The sequence below is a fragment of the Linepithema humile genome, chromosome 2, assembly GCF_040581485.1.
Source record: "Linepithema humile isolate Giens D197 chromosome 2, Lhum_UNIL_v1.0, whole genome shotgun sequence".
Taxonomy (NCBI): Eukaryota; Metazoa; Arthropoda; class Insecta; order Hymenoptera; family Formicidae; genus Linepithema; species Linepithema humile.
The window spans coordinates 3235867-3257645 of record NC_090129.1 but is presented as its reverse complement, the minus strand read 5'-3'; the positions used below and the strand labels follow the sequence as shown (position 1 = coordinate 3257645).

The 21779-nt window shown below is 35.1% G+C and overlaps 1 protein-coding gene across 4 annotated transcripts; it reads left to right on the top strand.

The window, feature by feature from the left end:
* Positions 1 to 678: 678 nt before the first annotated feature.
* On the top strand, positions 679 to 21401 carry Sur (Sulfonylurea receptor). 4 transcript variants are annotated; one of them, XM_012369909.2, is made up of 31 exons: positions 701 to 1121; positions 3072 to 3371; positions 7107 to 7367; positions 7630 to 7732; positions 8968 to 9195; positions 9365 to 9562; positions 9644 to 9790; positions 9900 to 10100; positions 10274 to 10411; positions 10567 to 10729; positions 10881 to 11059; positions 11117 to 11242; positions 11448 to 11685; positions 11769 to 11874; positions 11960 to 12221; positions 14225 to 14362; positions 14647 to 14889; positions 15112 to 15353; positions 15629 to 15694; positions 15805 to 15873; positions 15956 to 16059; positions 16144 to 16367; positions 16558 to 16779; positions 16971 to 17152; positions 17462 to 17633; positions 17844 to 18081; positions 19075 to 19202; positions 19358 to 19545; positions 19689 to 19792; positions 20261 to 20457; positions 20929 to 21401. In XM_012369909.2, the coding sequence occupies exons 2-31, from the start codon at positions 3145 to 3147 to the stop codon at positions 21082 to 21084; spliced, it is 5250 nt and encodes a 1749-aa protein (XP_012225332.2). In that variant the 5' UTR covers positions 701 to 1121; positions 3072 to 3144; the 3' UTR covers positions 21085 to 21401. The 4 variants fall into 4 exon arrangements, with proteins under 4 accessions (XP_067206474.1, XP_067206475.1, XP_012225332.2 ...); XM_067350374.1 differs by lacking the exons at positions 19075 to 19202; positions 19358 to 19545; positions 20929 to 21401 and having other exon boundaries at positions 683 to 1121; positions 20261 to 20403; XM_067350372.1 differs by lacking the exons at positions 701 to 1121; positions 7107 to 7367; positions 7630 to 7732 and having other exon boundaries at positions 3213 to 3371.
* Positions 21402 to 21779: the final 378 nt, after the last annotated feature.

Sequence of the window (21779 nt, the reverse complement as noted above, 5' to 3'; positions counted from 1 at the left end):
TGTAAAATCTCGCATACTCGCATCGGCGTTTAAATGCGAGGAGCACCGAATTCCATTCGATTATTTCTCTTCGCGTGTTATGGAAATATTATGTAGCAATTGAGAGAAAAGTTTAGAATGAAACATTTGAGCTCCTTGCGACGAAGGAATCGTCGGAAGAATTGTAAACAGAAGCCTCGCCGGTAAAATTAAGCTGTGACTAACGCGATTTGTGGAAGTGGCCACCGGGTATCCATTAATAGGGTGCACAGCTATTGGCACTTTACAGCCGGTCTCGTTATAAGAAAACTAAACAAGTGCTACCAGGTGGCTTTCTCAGCCGCGAAGATGCGCGGAAAATATTTTCACGGTAAATATATATTACAGTACAATTAATATATTTATACATATTGGCGATAATTTGAAATTTTATTCCTTTTTTGCGATATATATTTTTTTCAAAGTATTTGACCGCGTTCATTATTTTTGAATCTATCCTTGTGTTATACAGGATAATTCATTTAAAATATTTGACGTTGAGATTAAAATAAATCACCCTGTATATAAATGTATCAAAGAAAATTGAAATTCGTCTGCAATGTTCGAATTTTATATTTCCTTCTTGCTTAATCATACTTTTCCGATGCATCTCTGATTTTTATTGACCTTTTCACGTTTGAATTTTTGTAGAACTATTGGAATGTCACGCACGATAGAGAAATTGCGCACATCACACAAGGAATCAGCCTTAGTATATCTATTATATTGAAATTTTCTTTCGGCGAAATTATATGCCGGCTTCAGTGTTGCGCGGCAACCGCGCGGAATCCTCTATTTCATCAGTGACTCACCGTACACATGGAATTGCCATTGGCATTCTGTTCGGTTCTCATCTCAGTAGACCGTGAACCATTGGTGAGGGAGGACGTGGCTCATGGGCCACTTGTCAGTGCCGCGCACGTGGCGATTGTCGGCATGCATCGGCTGATCGAGTGCTTCAGTTTCCTGTATGCATCCGAAAAGCGAGAATGCATCGTGATTTAAAATCGTAATAACTGCAGAATAATTATCGAGCTGCCACGTTTATGAATACAATGGAGCAAACGGATTGTTGGTAATTAATAAGTTGATCCGATTCATTGGTAAGTAAGTCTAGAATGTTGTAACGCAACAGTTAACATTTCTCTCGCGTAAGATTTGCAATATCATCGTCGTTTATGTAATTCATTTATTATCACAGAGTTGAATATTCAAATGGCATAGCACCTTAATATTCAACGTTTTGAAAAATGGTATAATATCTTGATTTGCAAACACGTCAGCGTTACGCGTAGTTATTTGCGACAAATTATATTGAAAGCGACAACACATACGAAACACGATACGATACGACATTGAAATTTGAAGACATGCCTGCCTTCGTTAGTGACATAACTGATTTTCCTTCTTCCAATAAAGATTGATTATTACGAAGGCGTAAGACATCGTTAACGCAATGTCTGCCTTGAACCTTTGCGTTCAGAAATTTCAACGATTATTAGAACATATTTCATTGATGTCAGAATATAAACAAAACATTGTTTTGTTTCTGTCCAAAAATAAATAAAACATGAGAGAAACACATTATATTCAATGATATAATTCATGAAGTCATATATAATAGAACTCTGAAATATTCACATAAAACGTCGCTTCTGTGGGAAATAAATTTTTCAATCTTGCCTCGAGAATTTCTCTCGGGAATTTATCGGATATCAATAAGAAGATATTAAAAATTTTTTTAAGGAATATACTTTTTTCTTAAAAAATATATTTAAGATTTTAAAGAAATATATTTATGTGATTTATCCTAATTTTTCCTAATTCAAAATTAATTTTTCACGGGCGAGTTTTTTTTTATATCGTTGGATATTTGTTTGGGATATAATTAAAATATCTCATATAATACATCTTGATGATACAATTTCGAGTTGTATGACAGAACTCTGTTAATTTAAGCAATTAACTCTGTGGGTCGAGTTTAAGAGGTCATCAACGCAGCAGGGATTTCTTAGTAATAGCCTATCTATATGTATATTTTCGCATAATAACATCGCAAGAAATAACTCTTTGCTCTGAAATGATTTCGAGAAATAATTCCTTACGATTCTCTCTTCACGAGTTTAAGAAAAATTGCGAGTAAGATAAGATATTTTCAAACATATTCCGTACGTTGCAAACTCACGTAAAACTTCGTTTAATTTTATCGTCTTATTGATCTTATCCCTGACCTTCTTAAGTTTCATCTCGATAATAGCAAATGAATTATGAAGTTTTGTGTAATTATTAGCACACGCGCTCGCGTTATCGGATATCGAAAGTTATTCAACGTTCCCGGTGTATTTTTAGAAGACGCAAAGCGCTAAACGAAAATACGGGCCACGTGATTGTACGGAATTTCCCGAACGAAAGGCAGATCTAATTTGTGAATGGTATTACCATGACGTCAATATAAAAGTAACATGAAAATAAACGATCTCCAATATTCAGTAATGCGGAAATTAGCGCATAATTTATGTCAATTTACGAACATTTCAGCCCAATTTATTCCAGTTAATAAATGTATCGAGATATACTTTTATCATAGAAATACATATATATATATATATCATTCTTTTTATACAGAATTTATGAAATATTTTAATAACAAATTTTTCAAATCAGTTTTTCCTCAAAAAGGTTGAGGCATAAAAAATTTTTGAATTATAAACAATTGAACAAAAATAACTTTTTTTATTCTTCAAAAGAAACAAAACAAAGCTATATTTTTTAGCTAATTTCATGTACAAACTCTATTTTATCAAAATCTCAATTTAAAGCTTACAATTAGTTGTAAAAATATATAATATTGAGAAACTTGGAAAAATACAACAAACTTCCTTCGATATTTTTGCTAAGCGAAAACTTGTTTTCAAAATTAATTAACATATTTATCATTAAAAAACCATGTGCGAATTATGGAACATTTTATATGTACATAATTAATTAAACATTGATTTTTTTCATGATAATATATCTAATCAATCAAATAATATAAGTATTCAATTTTTCAGATTAAGCAGTTAGCGAGTCATAAATGATATCTCGTGTTAAGATTATCGAAGGCACCGTACGCATGCGGTCAAAATGGATTTCTGCAAACAATACAAATTTCTGCGTTTACTGCCGAGACCCGCGAGACGGGTCATTTGGTCCTGGCGAGCCGAGAATGGCACAGTGTTACGGATGTCGGAAAATGATAATCAATCAACAGCCGAGTGCCTCATCGAATTGATGAACATCTTTGTTCCTATTTTCACAACGCTCATAGCCGCGCTTTTAGTTTTCAAGTACCGATGCGGCACGGGCAAAAAGTAAGTTGAAAAAAAGTGACACTGCATTTCAACCGATGCTAATTTGTAATAATTATAATGTTTTTTTTATATCGAAAATTTATTGGCACAAGATATGATGTCATTTTTGAAAGAGAGTCTTCGAACTCGATATGATATTGCAACTAAAATATTTTTGAACAAATTGACGCTTCAGTGTGTAACATAATGCATAAATTCAATATTCCCGACCTTAATTCGGAATTCGGAAATTAATTTACGATACAATTCGTAATACAGTTCGTCCAATTTGTTGCGTGAATATGAATATAACTCAATAATGTCGCGGCACAGTTGTGCATCGGTGTAAAACGAGAGGAACATGAAATATTAATGCGTTCTTACTACTGCTACATTATACTTGCTGACTAGAAATACAAAGTTTCTCACGTGCCAGCGTACCGTAACAGAACATCTGGTACAGATGTTACTTAAATGGAACGCGAGAACTTTCGGGATTACCCGGGTTTAATTACAGTAAGTCTCAATTAGGCGAAATGTGCTTTATTCGTTTGGGGATGTTTCTAATGATTCAAACGGGAGTCACGTTTCTCTCATTCGCTCCACTTGACACCTCGAGATGCCTTAAGCCGCCGGTAATTATATGCGTCATCTTTGAATCAATATCTGGAACGCATCATGCTTGTCATCTTTCTGACTTATGCAATAATTATCTATGACAATTTTACCGAGTGAAATGTTATGTTATTAGCTCAGTATAAGAACAATCGGGCATATAATATTAATTTAATTTTGCTAAATAAATAGTGATCATTTAAAAGTCAATTGAAAATTATTGTTGAGAATATATTATGCACTGTCAACGTTGTTCACAGTTTCTCTTATCATCGTCCTTAAAGTTTAATTTTTCCACTCCTTTCTACTCGTCTCGTGTTTACTGATAGAATGATTGATTAATGAGACGTTTCTCGAAAAAGCACATTGATTATTTTCACACGCTGAAGCTGCACTATTGTACACAGTTTCATGTTTCGTAGAAGCAACAGATTGCAAGTCGATAAATTTCTTCGAAATTTTGCAATGTCTTTCAATATCTTGTTTTGCAAAATACAACGCAAATGGCGCCTAGCTAATCAGCAGCGTAAACGCATTCTTTTTGCAAATGTTCACATTTATATATACCGCATGTTAATATTCTTCACAATTATAAATTCAACATTTTTTAAAATAATTTTTTCGAAGAACTAATCGTCAAATCTCTGATTTTGTTCAATTAAAATATTTTAATGCATAAATGTATGAATCCATTTTAATATTTTAATATAAAGTATTATAAAGCTAAATTATCATTATCGTTAATTATGCGATTTGTAATATTCTTTTACCGTTATAAAACGAAAACATTTTAATTAAAATTTTTGCTAACAATATTACATTTTAATGCTCATCCGCAATCATTAAAAATTTCGGACTTTACTCGGCAATTATAATAATACGCGTGTGTTTCTAAAATTGTGACAAATTAACCGCATGCGGATGCAGCCATCCCGTTAATCGCGATCGGCGTATTCCATCGACACCGCGAGTGTTTTTATTACGCGTGAGCAATTAATGAAACGGAATACCGGCATGCGTTCGTACATAGAGAGAGAGAGAGAGAGAGAGAGAGAGAGAGAGGCGTCTCGTATTAATTACCAGAATAATTTATAACAGGTTGTAACTCGGGTCTTCTCTTATTCCAGGATAAACATGCACTTATGTGTACGCGCGATCACTGATTTGCATCGCCGACCGTCGTTCGAGGAATCTTAATCTAACTTTGATTGTCTTGAAGCCATTTATCATATAAATCACTTTATATAATAATTATGAAGTTCAGTTCTTTTTTTAATTATCTCTTGACACGACTACGCTTGAATATAATAATTTCTAGAAAAGCTTAAATTATTATTATTATTTTTATCAATCAAATTTGTTCGATTGAATTTAATAGAAATTTACATTCATTATTTTTAACAAGAAATAATTTTTTATTTTTGTTCCCTTATTTCATTGCAACGTCTGGTGTTTCAAATGCAAAATGTTTTCGCATTTCCGTCTCAAATAAGCTACTGCTTTTTCCTGGAAACGTGCAAACGAAAACACACACTGACTAATCGTAGATACATAACGTATGATTTTCGCTGTTTACTTGTAATTTCGCAGTACGCGAGATAAAGTACCGCATTTCGCAAGAAGAGTAATTCAGAAATTATTAGACTTATTGCTTACTTCTACCTCGCGATCGAACTCATCAGAGGCGAGCTTGTTTCCAGCTTGTCGTTCCAGACATCTACAAATTAGCTAACCCGATGCACATGGCTCGCGGAATCAATAACAGGCTATACATGTAAATAGAATAAACGTAAAAATAAATGTAAAAATAAAGTCTTCAATAAATTTTCCATAAATATTTTTTCTTGATAAAGAAAGAGGTAAAGATATTAAATACCCGCTATGTATTTTCTTAGCAAGTCTGAGAATAGATCAGGTGACCCGCACGCATACTTATTTTCATAAATATCAGGGGCGGTTTTCAGCCCACCTGATATTTTATTTGGTACTTTTTAACTTGCGCAACACGTCGAACACCCACAAATGCGAGACAAGTCGGTACCAGTGATGTCATTAATCACGATTGCAATGTACTCGCTCGGGGAAATCGCGAGCGGAATGACTCAGAGGCCATTCAGGTTCGTTAAGACGCGCGCATAAGCCCAACCCCCTACTTATCGCACGCTCCTTTACCTGTCGGACACGTAATATACCCGCATACCTGACGCGATTACAAAATGTCGCGTATAACGAGATATTCCACCAACATTCCGCTACCTTGACTTATGTAAAAAGTTCGACCGACACTGTTAACGATTGATACTGAATTAACTCGGGATGTAAACTGTTTGCATATTAAATGTGAGAGTTCATATATAGATAAACAAAACTAAAGGAAGAATATTAAAACTTTAGCATTTATTAGATTTTAATGTTAAAACTAAATTTTTCCTCATTTTTGTATGACATTTTTAATATGAAAGAAACAAAAACTTTTTCCAAAAAAGCAAAGATTACATAAATGTAAAAAAATTTTAAGTATAACTTAAATATGATAAGATTTTCTATTTTTCCTTTTTTCAGTATAAAATTTACGGAATCGTAAAATTTGTAAGTACTAAGAGTAGCCAGCAATCTCTTTTAAAATCATAATCTACATTATACATGCGTAAGCTATGTAAGTTATGTGTAATCTTTGTGTAGCTCTATGTAAGCCCTTTGAATCTATAAATAGGACTATAAATGATGATTCATTAAAGTTATTAGCTTCATTGAAGAACCCAATATCACTATAACAATAATAAATTGCATTATATGCCGCTTAGCGGCTATGCCCCATTTATATGCGTAACAACATCGTAGTTAACTCATGAGTAGCATATAAAGAGTATTATTGAGAAATTAAAATAGTTAATAGAACGAGGAAAATTGTGGAATTTTGAGGAAAACTGTAACAGTTAAAGTTATTACAAATAATGACTGTTATAATTTTAAAATAACAAGCTACGAATCAGAAATTAAGGATTCGACGGTTAAAATTCGAAATTTTGTGTCAAATTTAGATTTTACTGTCCAATAAGAACAAGAATATCTATTTATATTACAAAATAGACGCACTCGATTAGTAAAAGACTAACATAAAATTATTTGTCACTTAAATAGGTCATCTAAGTCGCTCTTGCCACTTCACACGAGTAGGACTTTACTTTGTATGTTACTACTATCGACTCTTTCATTGGAACTATGCGAATCTATACTGACGTCGGTTTCACTCTCGTCGATCTTGACAGTGATTGCTGTGCTATCCTGTTGGGTGTTACATCGCGAAACCGAGATGAGAGACGGTTTCGGTACCGCCGTGTCGGGCGGTGGATTTACGATAATTGGCCTCTCACGAACATGGAAGCTTTTGTACTTATGCAGGTACGCTATCGATAATTGCAATATAAAATATACTCTTGCAAATTGTTTTGTGCACTTTCGTGTTTTGTGATTAATATGTTGTTTATCGAAAACCAGCAATTTTATTTATATATTTTGTATATATTAAATATTATTATTGGCAATAACTTATTAAATGTTATCAATAATAACTTCTCACAAATTTCATTAAAACGCTCTCGCATTGTATGTCTTTTTGCGTTTGCGCAAAGTAATTCGGAAAATACAACAAGGCGTATTTCAGGTTCGGTCTGTCCATTCAGCACGTACGTGTCACGACAACGGCGATCGCCGCCACTTGTTGCGGATTGCTGGCTGTTATCGATTCTTATACCCTTTATCGTATGGTGAGTTCAATTATTTGTAAACCGAAATAGAACCTCAGACCGATTTTGCGACATTGTTTTTTTTTTCCTAGTTCACAAATGTAGCTTGTGATTGATAACGTGCCTTCACATAAAATTCTTTTGTAATTTACATGCCAAAATTCAATTTAAAATAGAAGTTGACTATTGATGCTTCGTGACACATGATCGCCTCGCGATTTCAGGTTTCTTTTCGAAGATAATACTTTTTATTCTTCTTCCCAGTTTGTTCAAAATGTATGACTCACTCTGTGTGAATTTCGATCACGAAAGATGCTTAAGCGATAAACAACAAGAGTAACTTAAGCTGACAACTAGCGCAAGAAAGTTACGTTCTTATCAACGATGCCCAGTTACTCCTACCGTAAATGTTTGTTTTACATTTAACGTGTTTGTTTGAACAATAATGGTTATTATCATACACCGGTGAGACGTGCTTATCGAGCGCTAACACAGCGCTTTTTGTTCGGTTATATGCTGGCACGGTTGCAAAAATAGATTCTACTCGACGAAGCAAACTTTCAGATTTTGTTATAATGTATAAATCCAATTTTAGAACTCGTGTTCCTTAAATAGAGATCAACGGAAAGAATTTATTAAGCTTAGTTAATTAGAATATTTCGCACACAAAATATTTTAATCAACTTTTCGATGAAGTAAATATTAATGAAAGTACGCATTAATATTGCACAGAATATGATAAAAATGTTCGTTTTATTTCCAATTTAGAAATTTCTTTAAACTTATTTGAAAAATTAAATTATATTTCAAATAAACAGATTAAACTTTCAATTTAAATGATAAAAATAAAGTTGCGCGGAACTATTGCGGTTTAAAACACTACGGTCTGGCCATGTTGTCTCCACATAGAGGCTCTGTTCCTATTTTATCCTTCTCGGTCGTTAAAACTTTTCAAAATGCCTCCGGTAGTACTTGTGAAGAAGCACCCTCGTGCAAATACCGGTTCGACGAATTTTCCATCTCACTGAAGAGATGCATAAATGCCTTTCCCACTGCGCTTTTGCATTTTTACGACTTCCTCGGCTCGTTGCCGAGAGCAAACAACATCAGTGCAAGTTTTACTACCCTCGACTTTTCTCCTACGCGAAACCGAACCGCGTATAAACATCGCGTCGTCCGTTTTCTCACTCCGCACTCAAGTTCGTTTTCTTAACGCAAATATCCGCGATGACGTTTCGGTGTTTTTACGCTATTAGATGCAGAGGAGCAGGCAGTACGCCATCGGAAGGCCCGATAACGCGCGGAGCGCGTACGTGCACGCCGCTTCGCCGTTCCTCAGCAGAATCACCTTCCACTGGGTGACTGACCTGCTGTCGCGCGGCTACCACGCGCCGCTCGAACTCCACGACCTTGGACAACTTCCGGACGAGGAGGCCACGAGGAACCAGTTCGAGCGTTTCCGCGACATTTATGAAAGCGAAAGGGTAATGACTTTACGCTTCCTCTTTTTTTTTTTTTTTTTTTTTTTATTTTTCTACAAGAAACAATCGATCTTTCAATTGTAGTTGCTCGACGCGCATATATGTAGATGCGCGTGTATGTTGTTATAGATATATGTATGTAATTAAATAAGTCGAGTTATGAAATTCCTAGCTGCGAAGCCACGACCGGAAATTATCCTTATGGAAGTGCTTCTGGAAGCGGATATGGCTGGCCTTCGCGGCAGGTGGTATCTTGAAGCTCTTCGGCGATGCTACAACTTTAGTGGGTCCCATGGCGATTTCCAAAATCATCGATTATGCATCGGATCTGCAGAACGATACGATATCGAGCGGATATTTCTCTCCGAAGGTATCGTCATTGTTTCTTTGTTCCATTTTTCAGTGCTGCAATAATGCGTTTAGCTATCTAAAAAAGATCGTCTTTATTTAGGGAGCCATGACATTTTCTCAAATTCTGAAAAATGGATATTTCCTGGGTCTCGTAGTTTTTTTCGCGAGCATCTTGCAGAGCACGATGAGCCAGGCGTCCACTCATGTACTCTGCGTCGCAGGAATACGTTTGCGAACGGCTCTTCAGGTACTTTATTATTTCGTCACGATTTAAAATTATTGTTTATTTAATTTCGAAATTACTTCCTTTTGTCAATTTTGGTGCGCTGAAACTTGCATTTCATTGGTTTGCTCAGGCACTAATTTACGACAAAGCTCTTCGGCTGTCTTCTTGGAGCATCTCCGAGGAAGAGAAGCCATCCGACAAAGAGAAAGATCAACATTGCCATCAGCAAGCAGCTGATATCGGAACTCTGACGAATCTCATGGCCGAAGACGCGTATAATGTGATGAGCTTCTTCTGGATCGGTCATTATATTTGGGCCATTCCGTTGAAAGTAAAGAGATTTAGCTAATTTGATATCTGAACAAACATGTGCGTGTTTCTATCATGCGATTTAAAAAAAGAAATCAGAATTAGACGATAGAAAAGTTAGATTTAGAAAAGATTATCGCGTAATTAATACGGAATGATTTTATCTATTTCAGTGCTAATTTGATTTCTGTACAGATTGCCGCTATCATCTTCCTACTGTACTTGAAATTGGGCGTCAGTGCAATTATGGGAGCAATTTGCTGCATATTGATCGTCACGCCGATGCAGCTCGTCCTCGGAAAACGAATGTCCGAAAATTCCAAATACATAGCGGTACGAAAAAATCGGCTGTTCTTCAATTTTCTTCTTTAATATTGCTCTTTCTCAAAGTAATATATCACTTCAATAATAATTGATCATGCTTCGTATATTTAATTGATAATAATTCAATCTCTCATTGAATAATACGAATCGCAAAACACTTTCAGGAGAAAAGCGATGCGCGCCTGCGTCTGGTTAATGAAATTCTTCAAGGAATGCGTCTCATTAAGCTGCGTGCCTGGGAGAACGTCTTTGAGGATCGCGTACGCAACACCCGAGATCAGGAATTAAAATTGCTGAACAAGGATTCTGCATATTGGACTCTCATAAGTAAATAATTCCAAACTTCTCCTGCTTAAATCGTGCGTAAAAGTAACATATGAAGACGTCGCTTTCTCGCGACGTTTATATTTTAATAATTTGTCGATTCTTATATTCTTGTAATAATTTAAAATTGAGTAAAGATATGTGTTAATCGCAGACTTCCTCACGCACGCCTCCTGCGTGCTGATGACTCTCTTCACATTCGGAATTTATTTCTGGCTGGAGGAACGAAATCTCGACGCGGGGAAGGTTTTTGCCAGTCTCGCGCTCTTTTCGCAGCTGACGGTGCCGCTTTTCATCTTTCCGGTGATAGTGCCGATCATTATCAACGCCATGGTGAGGAATAACGCTTTTGATGAAATTCCTTAAGCTCGGTACGATATCTCTTTCCAGATTTCTACCACGAGACTGGAGGAGTTTTTGCAACTCCCAGAAATCGTGAACATCCTTCCCGAATCGCACGATCGCAAATCGGCCACCGATACATTATCAAAGACAAATTCGTACAGCGACAATGACGTGAGTGAATAAACAATTTAATTATGTCTGACTAAATATTTTTTTCGAATTATACAAAAAAATGTTTGACTTAATTTGCTGATTAAATTCTGGTCAAAAATTGTATTTCACGTATTGCTTTTTAAAATTGAAAAATTGTAAAATCATCGAATACATTTTATAAAGAGAGAATTCAGACACGACGCAACGTGCTATTTCCTTTAAGGTAGAACCAATTAACGGCGTTACAATTTTTGGTTCGTTGGACAACATTGTGGAGGACGAAGAGGATCCGCAATCGGATATTTTGCGTGAATTCAATTTGGCGATTGACTCGTCGGTTGACACGGTGTTCGAGAAAGATCCGGAAATTCCGGAATCTGTTCTTCAAATCACATCAAGTATCTTTGCTTGGGGATCCGACGAAAATACGTTGATGATCGACGCTCTTGATTTCCCGCGAGGTGAACAACGCAACATTTTCGCGCGCATAAAAGTTTACAATAAATCATCTAATTGCTAAAGAATTTTATTTCGATCATTTCAGGACAACTGACATTAATAGTGGGGAAAACCGGAAGTGGGAAGACCTCGCTATTACTGGCACTCTTGGGAGAAATTCAGAGAATAAGCGGAAGCGTCGAATGGACCAAGTAATTATAACAAAGATTAATTTCAATTTTTAGAATCATTGTGATCGAAATGTACGTTATCGGCTAAAAATATGCGTCTTATCAGGGGGCTGAAGATCGCATACGTGGCGCAACGGCCGTGGCTCCAGAACGCGACTCTGCGAGACAATATTCTCTTCGGCGCGGCATATCGATCACGAAGGTATCGCAACGTGCTGCGTGCATGCGCTCTGCAGCAGGACGTGGAGATGCTTCCCGGTCGGGATCTGATCAGGATCGGCGAGCGGGGTATCAATTTAAGTGGCGGGCAAAAGCAACGAGTCACCATAGCCCGAGCCCTTTACAGTGACGCCGACGTCGTTATTTTGGTCTGTTTGCGTATTTTATTTCACGAATTTGTTACGTCCTGCATCCTGATTCTTTCCTTTACGCAACTTTCTCGCGGATAAACCGCCAAATTTGCGCAAGGAAAATATAATCCACTCGCGACTGAAAAATTCCCAAGAGCGGAAGTAATAAATCCATAAAGATAAATTGCTCTGCAGTTTATACTCCGTTTGGGAAAAGGATTACGATCACCGGAAGAATATAATAAATCGATACTTCCCGATGTCCAAAAAAAATTCGACGCATGATGACGAATCGGGTTTTCTCTTAAACAACTACCTGTTACGTCCCGCACGATCTTTCCTTTGCACAACTTTCCCACGAATGGTCGACAATAACGGCAAATACTTTCGGTCGGCTCGCGAGTTACAAGCTATTCGCTTCAGTATAGTGTCTCTCTCTGATGCACTACGGAATCAAGGACCTTTCTACTACCGTTACAAAGATACGCCTTGGTGCTCCCAAGGGATCACCCTTGAAATTTGGCAGGCACAGCCTCAAGGCAACAAGTAGTAAGTCCTAAAATTAGCCTCTGTCTTTTCCTGACTCGAGATGAATAGGCGCATTTTCCATATCATCTCTCACGCTCTCTCGAGTTCTCTTTCCTTCTTTCTTAAAATTCTGCAACAACTCTATTTAATTTTAACCTAAATTCCGATCTCTATTTCGAATTTGTTTCGAGCGAGTCCACGAGCTCTTTGAGTCTTGAGTCGCACTCGTAAACTAGCCACCACTCATACAAATAACTCTTCTCAGCCTACATATAGTAATCCCGATACTCGTATTATCCAGCAAATTCTAAATAATTATTATACCTTCCAAGAGTCCGTCGCGACGCAATCAAATTTAAATAATCAAGTAAATCCAAACGTTCGCACCCCCATTTCTCCTCTTGATAACAATAACGATGCGAACATCCTGAATAGAAATTTCTTTCCTCCCGATATAAACGCACTTATGGCACATCCCTCACATCGCTCCCAGTTACTCCACGATGTATGAACCTGAACATAAATCATCTCTTTATCAAATCCTGAATATCCATCTCCTTCATACTCGCCGACATTCCCTCCCGCGTCGTCTCCTACTTTAATAATATTTGACCTGGTCTCGAAACCTAAATTCCAACATGCTACTGACAACTCCGAGTCATGCCACCAATAATTCACCTAACGAATTTTCCCCTTTTTCCCATCTAAAGTACAATTTCACAATATCTCAGAGAATTCAGAGACCGTGTCCTTCCCGAATATTTCACTCCCGAACCCCTTCATTCCTGAGGAAGGCCGACAAACCCTCTCTCGATCCCCTCACTTTACTCACGCTTTCGACTTTTAATCCAACACAGCTTTCTTTCTTCTCCTAATATGCATACACACACACACAGACATATAAGTACCTATAAATTATAATCTAAAAATCAATAACTAAAACATTTTTATTTTGTATTTTATTCAGCCTCACAAATTGTAAAAGAGAAAATTCAATCATGAATTATAACCTTAATATCATTAACCAAAACATTTTTTTAAATATTCTTTATCTAGCTCGTCTTTTGTAAAAGAGATAAACCATGTACTTTTAAGTTTAGTATCGTAGAATTAAATTTTTTTTTTCTAAAAATGTATTTAATTGTTTATTAATAAGACCTCACGTTTCTTTATTCCCTTGAAAATCGCACGCGATTCCGCTCTTGATGAAAGTAGTTAGATATTTCTTGACCAAAAAAAGGAATCTTGAAAACAATTTGCTCAGAAATGGAGTAATAGCGATCCTTATGGTTGACCTGATTTGAGCCGAAACAGAATCGTTCAACTCGCAAAGTCACCTCCTCTATTCCTAATCTGTGAGTAATTTACAATATATTCCGCTGTTGCAGCCGTCCAAACCCTAATCCGAAATTTCCTCACTCAAACAGGTGAGGACGTAACAAATTTAACGCAAAGTTTTTCGCATAAAAGGTTCAATTAAAAATTGCTCGCAGGATGATCCACTGTCAGCGTTAGATCACCATGTGGGTCGACAGATTTTCGATCATGGCGTGAGGAAGCTTCTATTGCGAAGTGGCCGAACAGTGATTATGGTCACTCACAGACTGGAATTGTTATCGGCTGCTCATCAGGTTTCATGATTTTTTTAACGATATTTTGCACGAATAAAAACATATGCTATACTTTATTTTATGCTCTCTGTAAGATTGATATTTAATGAATAACTAATTTCTAATCTTATAATTATTTTTATATATTATTCACTATTTATTCTGTTTAAATCATTCAATATTTTTCGAATCTATCTTCTTTTGATAGAATAGCTTTCCAATCTATTTTTTTTTCAATAGAAGAACCTTTGATTTTATCTTTTATCTTTTATGTATGCATGTTATACACATTCTTCTTTTTCAAGGTGATTGTTATGGAGGACTGTCGAGTGCGCGCCGTCGGAACAAAATCCAGCATTGAGGATATGGATCCTGAATTAGCAGAGGAGTGGCGAATCGCGTATTCAAGACGAGAGAACGAAAATCACTCTCAACGAACCGCCAAAGATAGATGGTCCTTGATCAGATTAGTCTCTAAAATTGGAATCAATGTAAAAAACAGACACGCTAGCGACGGCTCGTGGATCTTCGATCGCGATTCTCATGTGGTAAGTGAAAAAGTATATTAACAATATTTTAATAATGTTTAACATTTTTATAAAATAATGTAACGAATTAAATATATTTATTAAAAAATATGAAATTAATTGTTTAGCACTTATAATTTCATTGAGAACAAAACGCACACAAATATCGTTTCTCCTTGTTTGAGATATTGGAAAGTTAAATAACGTTATAGCACCGATAATATATTTTCGTGACTTTTTCAGAGTCCGCCAGTATTTGTACCCTTAAGATTGCACCGAACGACTTTATCTGGATCAAGATATTTGAGTCACGATCTCACGGACCTTCCGGTGCCGACAGAAGAATGGAGCATTGATAGGAAACGATCGAAAACGTATCGCGAAACTATCAGATCAACAAGCCTTCAACCACAAAAGCGACCGCCGTTGGTTCTTCGACAGAATAGTACGCCAATTATTCTCGAGAATCAACATGTGTTACCGAGGTACGAATTTCGAGAAAATATTATTTTTACATTTTACACACAAAGTGTAATAAATCTGATAACCTACTATCACTAATAAATTTTTTGAACAAATTGATTTTTTCTCACAATCAAAATATCGTCAGTTATCGCAAGTTTTCCGCCATTAACGTTAAATACGTTTGCAATTATGAAATAAATAATTAGCGTAAAATACGCGGATATATTGTTAAAATATTGATTCGTAGAGAACTGAAAAGATTTAGATTTATATTTTGCATTTGACTTTTGTGCAGAAAAAGAAACAACACTTACAACAACGGACAGCCCAACAATATATTGAAACAATTCTTCTCCACAAGGTTTCACATTTTCTTTTTGCACTTCAAACTTTTTCTTTGTAATCTACTATTATTATTATTACTATTATAATACGGGCTATTGAGAAAATAAAAAAAGTGATAAACTTCAGGTATCCGGAAGAAACGGCGATAAACAGAGAAACAAGTGTTCTACGTCGGCTGATGTCCGGTTCTAGCAAGTAATTAGAATAAAAATATTAATTACAATAAAAGAGAATTTTAATTAAGCAACTGACGTATTCTGTTTTCTCTTATTTTCAGGATAAGCCAGCACCAAGAGAGCGATCATTTTCCGGTGAAATTATTATCAATAGATTCGCGAATCACCGACGATATGGATGATGTGGAAGAGAGTTATAATTATTGTACATAATAAATCATTTTTATATGTTTTTTTTTTTTATATCTTAAGATTTGGGTATCCGATTTAATCTTTGAACTTCTCTCAGCTCTGGACGACACGGATGAACAAAGTGAATTCGAGGCCGACGATAAAAGCGGGATAGTCACCAGAATGATTTGGATGGAGTATCCAAAAGCTGGTGGATGGATACCAGGACTAGTTTACGTCATAGCGGCACTGGCCTATCAAATCCTTCGCGTGTATACCGATCTCTGGTTGAGTCGTTGGACTGATCAAAGCGTTTATTCGTCAATGGACGAACGCCAAGACGTAAATAGATATTCGATTCTCATCCAACAATTGATAATTAAGAAAATAATAATCTTAAACCAAGTCTGCGTCAAAATAAAAATCAGATTAACTGTAAATTATTACAATTAAGCTGAAAACTGAGGGAAAATTATTCTTAAGATGAAAAAAGAAAGACATTTAACTGAATGGTTTGCGAATCTTTTTTCAGACGGTGTCGTACTTCAAGGTGTACATCATCATATCCGTAGGTTCTATCTTTCTATCATTCCTGTACAATGTAGCAGGCCAGTGGGCAGGTGCCAGAGCGCGGCGGAAATTACACCGGGAAGCCGTCTCCGGACTTCTTCGCGCGCCCATCTCATTCTTCGATTGCAATCCCATCGGGAAAATTCTGAACAGGTTCAGTGCCGATATGGGTGTCATAGATAAGGTATATAACAATTGATCTCTAAAATGTACTATGATAAGAATGATAATAATTGGCTAGCGTAATTTAAGAGTCGACGATATCGTATATCGACTCAGATAATTAAATGCTATAATTCGAATATCATCGGAAATAATTAAGGAATATATAAGGCTGTTTTTAAATAAGCGTAAGTTATTTTTCCGTTTCTTAAGAAAATATCTACGTCGATCAAAAGACTGACGTCTTTTGTGCTACTTTGTGGCTCGGCGATGATCGTCAATGTTATTATTTCACCCTGGTTCTTGATCGCCGCCGTGCCAACCAGCTGCGCTTATTACGTGCTACAAAGATTCTATAGACGGAGTGCCAGACAATTGCAACGGCTAGACGGCAGGTATAAATAACTATTCCAAACAAATGTTTCAAAAAAAAAAAATTAATAAAAATTTGAAATAGAAAAAAATAAAAATTCTAATTAATATACGAGTGCTATATAATTACACGCTCTCAAATAAATGATAATTAACAATCAATATAATTATCCCAAAAAATAGTACGAACAAAGCAACACGTATAGCTATAAATAATTTATAAACTAATAGGTTCCTTTGTTTCAACTGAAAGTTATTCATTAAGCTTCCTTTGTCTTAGCATCTGTTTTACTTCTCGCCAAAATGCATAAATAATTAAATGTCGTTTGAAGCACAAGAGGACCGGTAGCAGCGCATTTCTTAGAAACTTTATCGGGTCTTCCGACGCTGAGAGCATTCAAGCAAGAAAATCGTTTTATGGAGGAAACAATGAGGCGCCTTGACATAAACACCAACGCGTTTCTCATACTGAACACCAGCAGCAGATGGCTCGGCATCGCATTGGTACAAATAACGAGCAAGAATATTTAATTTTTAAAAGTTTCACAATTGCGATCAGTGTTAAAGGATTATTTTATCATATAATTTTGTTGTAAATAATAATAAATAAGTAGTTGTGTCATAGAGTGTATCGATACGAGTGTCAAGCTCTTCAATTTTAATGAAACTTTTTAATTATTTCTTAACTAATTATTATTTTGTAAATAATTTTAGGATTATCTGGGCGCTGTTATTGTGGTAACGGCTATTTTTACGGCCTTACTCTCTGCGGAATTGTACCCAAGCCGCGTCACACCCGCTCTAGTAGGCCTGGCGATCAATTACACTCTCTTAGTACCGATATACTTGAACTGGGTGGTCAAGTTTACCGCAGAAATCGAAATGTATATGGGAAGTGTAGCCCGAATTTCTGCATACAGAAACATGCAACCGGAAAACTATCACGAAAACGGTAACTATTCTTATTTATTCAAAATTTTATTAATAATTTGCAAAAATCTATACGTCATTGGCGTTTAATTTTTTTTTTTTTTAGTATATTTCCCAATTTCAAAATATGCATCGCGGCAACTTGACTGTAATAATATACTTGTAAAGAAAAGAAAAGAGAGAAAAATTCATAACATGCATATTATCGATATTAATGAATATCGATAAACGAAATTTGTCTGTGATATTCTTACATAATTTTGAATTCGTGACGGGTGCAAACTCAGATCTAATAAACAAGTGATAATTTCCCGTTTTAAGAACCGTGTCATTAACACTCAAAAAAATGATCTTGCAATAATAGCTAAAATTTTCTAGGTGTAAAAAATTAACTAAAACAGATAAATGATTAGCAACTGTTGTGATATTGCATATGTAATTACTTAATCAGTTTAGATGACAGAAACAGAATATATGTATATCTGTATTGTTTGTGAACTTAAAAAAGAAAGTTTCTCTAAAGCGCCTATCTATATAAGATCAATCACGTGTTAGATCATGCAATGAATAACATTTAGCAATGGTACCTAAATTTTTCAGAAGCTATTGCTAGAACATTACTGCTATAAATTCTATATGTGACAAACAATGTTTTCACAGATACGAAAAATAGCGATACATTCTTGTTGCGATATCTAGAAATCTAACTACATCAGCGAAATATTTTTTTGAGTGAAATATCAATTGGCTTATATCCGCAGATCCCGCGATAATCTTTCACCTTACGTTATCGTACATCTGAAATGACGTGAATTTAAATATCAATCAATATCTGCGATTTAGCGATTAATCAACTTCCGGAAACCGCTCTTTATTTGCGCGACACCGAGAATATGAAGCACGAAATACTGAATAATGTGAAAGCATTCTTCACACGTATTCAAGAGATATAATGCTCTGTCATGCTTTCGTTATCTTTCTTATCGTACATGCATCGATTTTATCTAACTTTTAGATTTACAAGTGGCCGATGACTGGCCCAATAAGGGCGAAATCGTTTTCGAGAACGTTTCTCTTCGCTACGATGCAGAGAGAAATCCAGTGATCACAGATCTCTCTTTAAAAATATCTCCCGGGCAAAAGGTAATCTATAGCTAATAAAATAAATAATAATTAAAAAAAAAAAAAACATAATATAAATGAAACAAAAATAATAAAATAAGAAAGGCTATTAAAGATAAAAGCGATCTTCTTTATCTGAACACGCGATAAAGATATATTATGCACAATATTTATAGCTGGGTATTTGTGGAAGAACCGGTAGCGGCAAATCGTCTACTGTGATGGCTCTCTTCCAATTGATCGAGATTAGTCAAGGACGTATTTTGTTAGACGGAATCGATATCCGGCAAGTGCCTCTTCGAAAATTACGATCGCGGTTATCGGCCATACCGCAAGATGCAATAATGTTTAGCGGCACAATTAGGTGTGTGAGCCGTAATCGTAAATCTTGTATTATTGCAAAATATTCAGTCCTTGGTACAGTTCAAAATTTGCAAATGTATCCTTTGCGAATTTAATATGTTTATTCCATAATGATATTTTATTTTATTTATTTATTTTTTATAGAGAAAATTTGGATCCACTTTCGCAACACGAAGACCAGGACATCTGGCGAGCTTTGGAGCTTTCTCAAATCAAGGACGTCGTAGCTTCGCATCCCGAAGGATTGAGTACGTAATAATGCATTATAATATATTAATATACAAGGTGTCTTACATAAACAACTAGCGACATTAATATTAGTGAAAGATTTTCTGATGAATTTGGAGTCAAACTTTCCTTGCATTAGCCAAAATATTGAGGCGAAAGTTTTCGGGTAATTGAAAAAAGGACTTTTCGCAAACTAGATATATAAAAAAAAAAATAGATAATAGAATCATGTTTTTTAATTAATTTTAGACTTAGAATTTTAGACTAGACTTTATTTTAATAAAATTTTAATATAAAATTCAATAAAATATATGATGTTCCAAATTTGAAAGCTACGATAAATGATTTAGACATTTTTTCTAAAAACGACTCCAATTTCCTCGGATAATCTGGAAAATAAAATCGCAAATTGTGTGACACTTTATATACATGTAGCAAAAAATATATAAAATAATAAGCTAATTTAATTGCAACTAATTATTATATAGACCTTGAAGTACGAGAAGGTGGTGAAAACTTTTCAGCCGGTCAGCTGCAACTTCTTTGCATGGCACGCGCGATTCTTCAACGATCGAATATCATTGTGTTTGACGAAGCGACTAGCGCGCTTGACATAGCAACTGAAAAATCACTTCTAAAAGCAGCTGCCATTGCCTTCGAGAATAAAACTGTTATCACTATCGCGGTTAGTAAATTTTTATAAATTGGATATGTATTTTTCCCAATGAATAATCGGTTTTTCCAAATAAACCGATTAAACTTTAACCACAATTAAGTCGATTGTCAATCTCTTTCTGATTGCTAAAATCGGTCAAGTTAGTCGATCGATTAGAAATTAGATGTACGCTATATTTAAGTTATCTTTTAAATTGTCAATTTACGCATAAATTTGTATTTTTTCGTATTTTTATCTAATGTTTTTGCAATATATTAATATTAATTAAACGTATTTCTATTTTTTAAATCTGATAGTAACTGGTAATTTTATGCCAATAGAAATAGAAAAGACTGAAAATAAGATTAGATGAAATGATTAAAAGCAGCGAAGAGAAAGTTTTTCTCAACACATTTTCTAAAATTTTAACATTAATATCTCAAACTTAATCTCGTCAGAATAGATAGAGATAAGATCTTAATGGAACTAATTTTTGCGCAGCATCGAGCGGCGGCTTTGTTAGATTGCGATCGCATCATTGTTTTTGATGAAGGCAAAATCAGCGAGGAGGGCTCACCGGCAGATTTAATGCAACGACAGAATGGAATTTTTTCTGCAATGGTCAAAGCGGTCGATCAGAACGATGAACAACGATGATCATGAGAGAAACCAAAAAAAGGCACGCGTCAATTGACTTCAACCGATCACAACTTGACAAATCTAAAGACTGTTTTAGAAAATGATGTTTGTAATTACGTCGTAGAAATGACAAAACTTTATTTTTTATACTAATTGAACGTGTGTTACTAATTTGCTACCTTTATATGATATCTTATTTTTGTACCATAAATATGTTAAAAATTGTAATTTTTGTAAATATAACATAAAAGTGTACATCATAAGTATATCATGCATATGATACGTCTAGGACACATTGAAATCTTTCTTTCAAAGAATAAATAAATAATATTTTATCACTTTGAATTCTCTTTAAAAATATGTCTGTAAGTAATAGATTTTTTGTAATTATTACACATTTGCATTGCATTTTGCCATATAAAAGCAAATTTTAATATATCTAATATTTTTTCGCGCTGACAAACAGCTATTTAATATGTCTATGTAAAGTGAACCATTTTGAATATGTTTCAGTATTCTTATCAGAAATTATCATTGTGTGTGCACATCATTTTATAAAGTGCACACACATATGTGCATACATTCAAGTGCATATCAAAAAGCATATATTCAAGTGCATATCATATTCAAAAATTAGTATTTTGACAAAATCAGGTTTATATTCTTTATGCGTTATTATTTATCGATATCGGAATACCCGAGAAATCGTTGAT

Excerpts from the sequence above, each read along its gene's own strand:
- Sur (XM_012369909.2), top strand. The coding sequence starts at position 3,145 with ATGGATTTCTGCAAACAATACAAATTTCTGCGTTTACTGCCGAGACCC. Across the intron at positions 19,203-19,357 it reads AAATATCTCCCGGGCAAAAG|CTGGGTATTTGTGGAAGAAC; the intron begins GTAATCTATAGC and ends CAATATTTATAG. Across the intron at positions 20,458-20,928 it reads AAACTGTTATCACTATCGCG|CATCGAGCGGCGGCTTTGTT; the intron begins GTTAGTAAATTT and ends ATTTTTGCGCAG.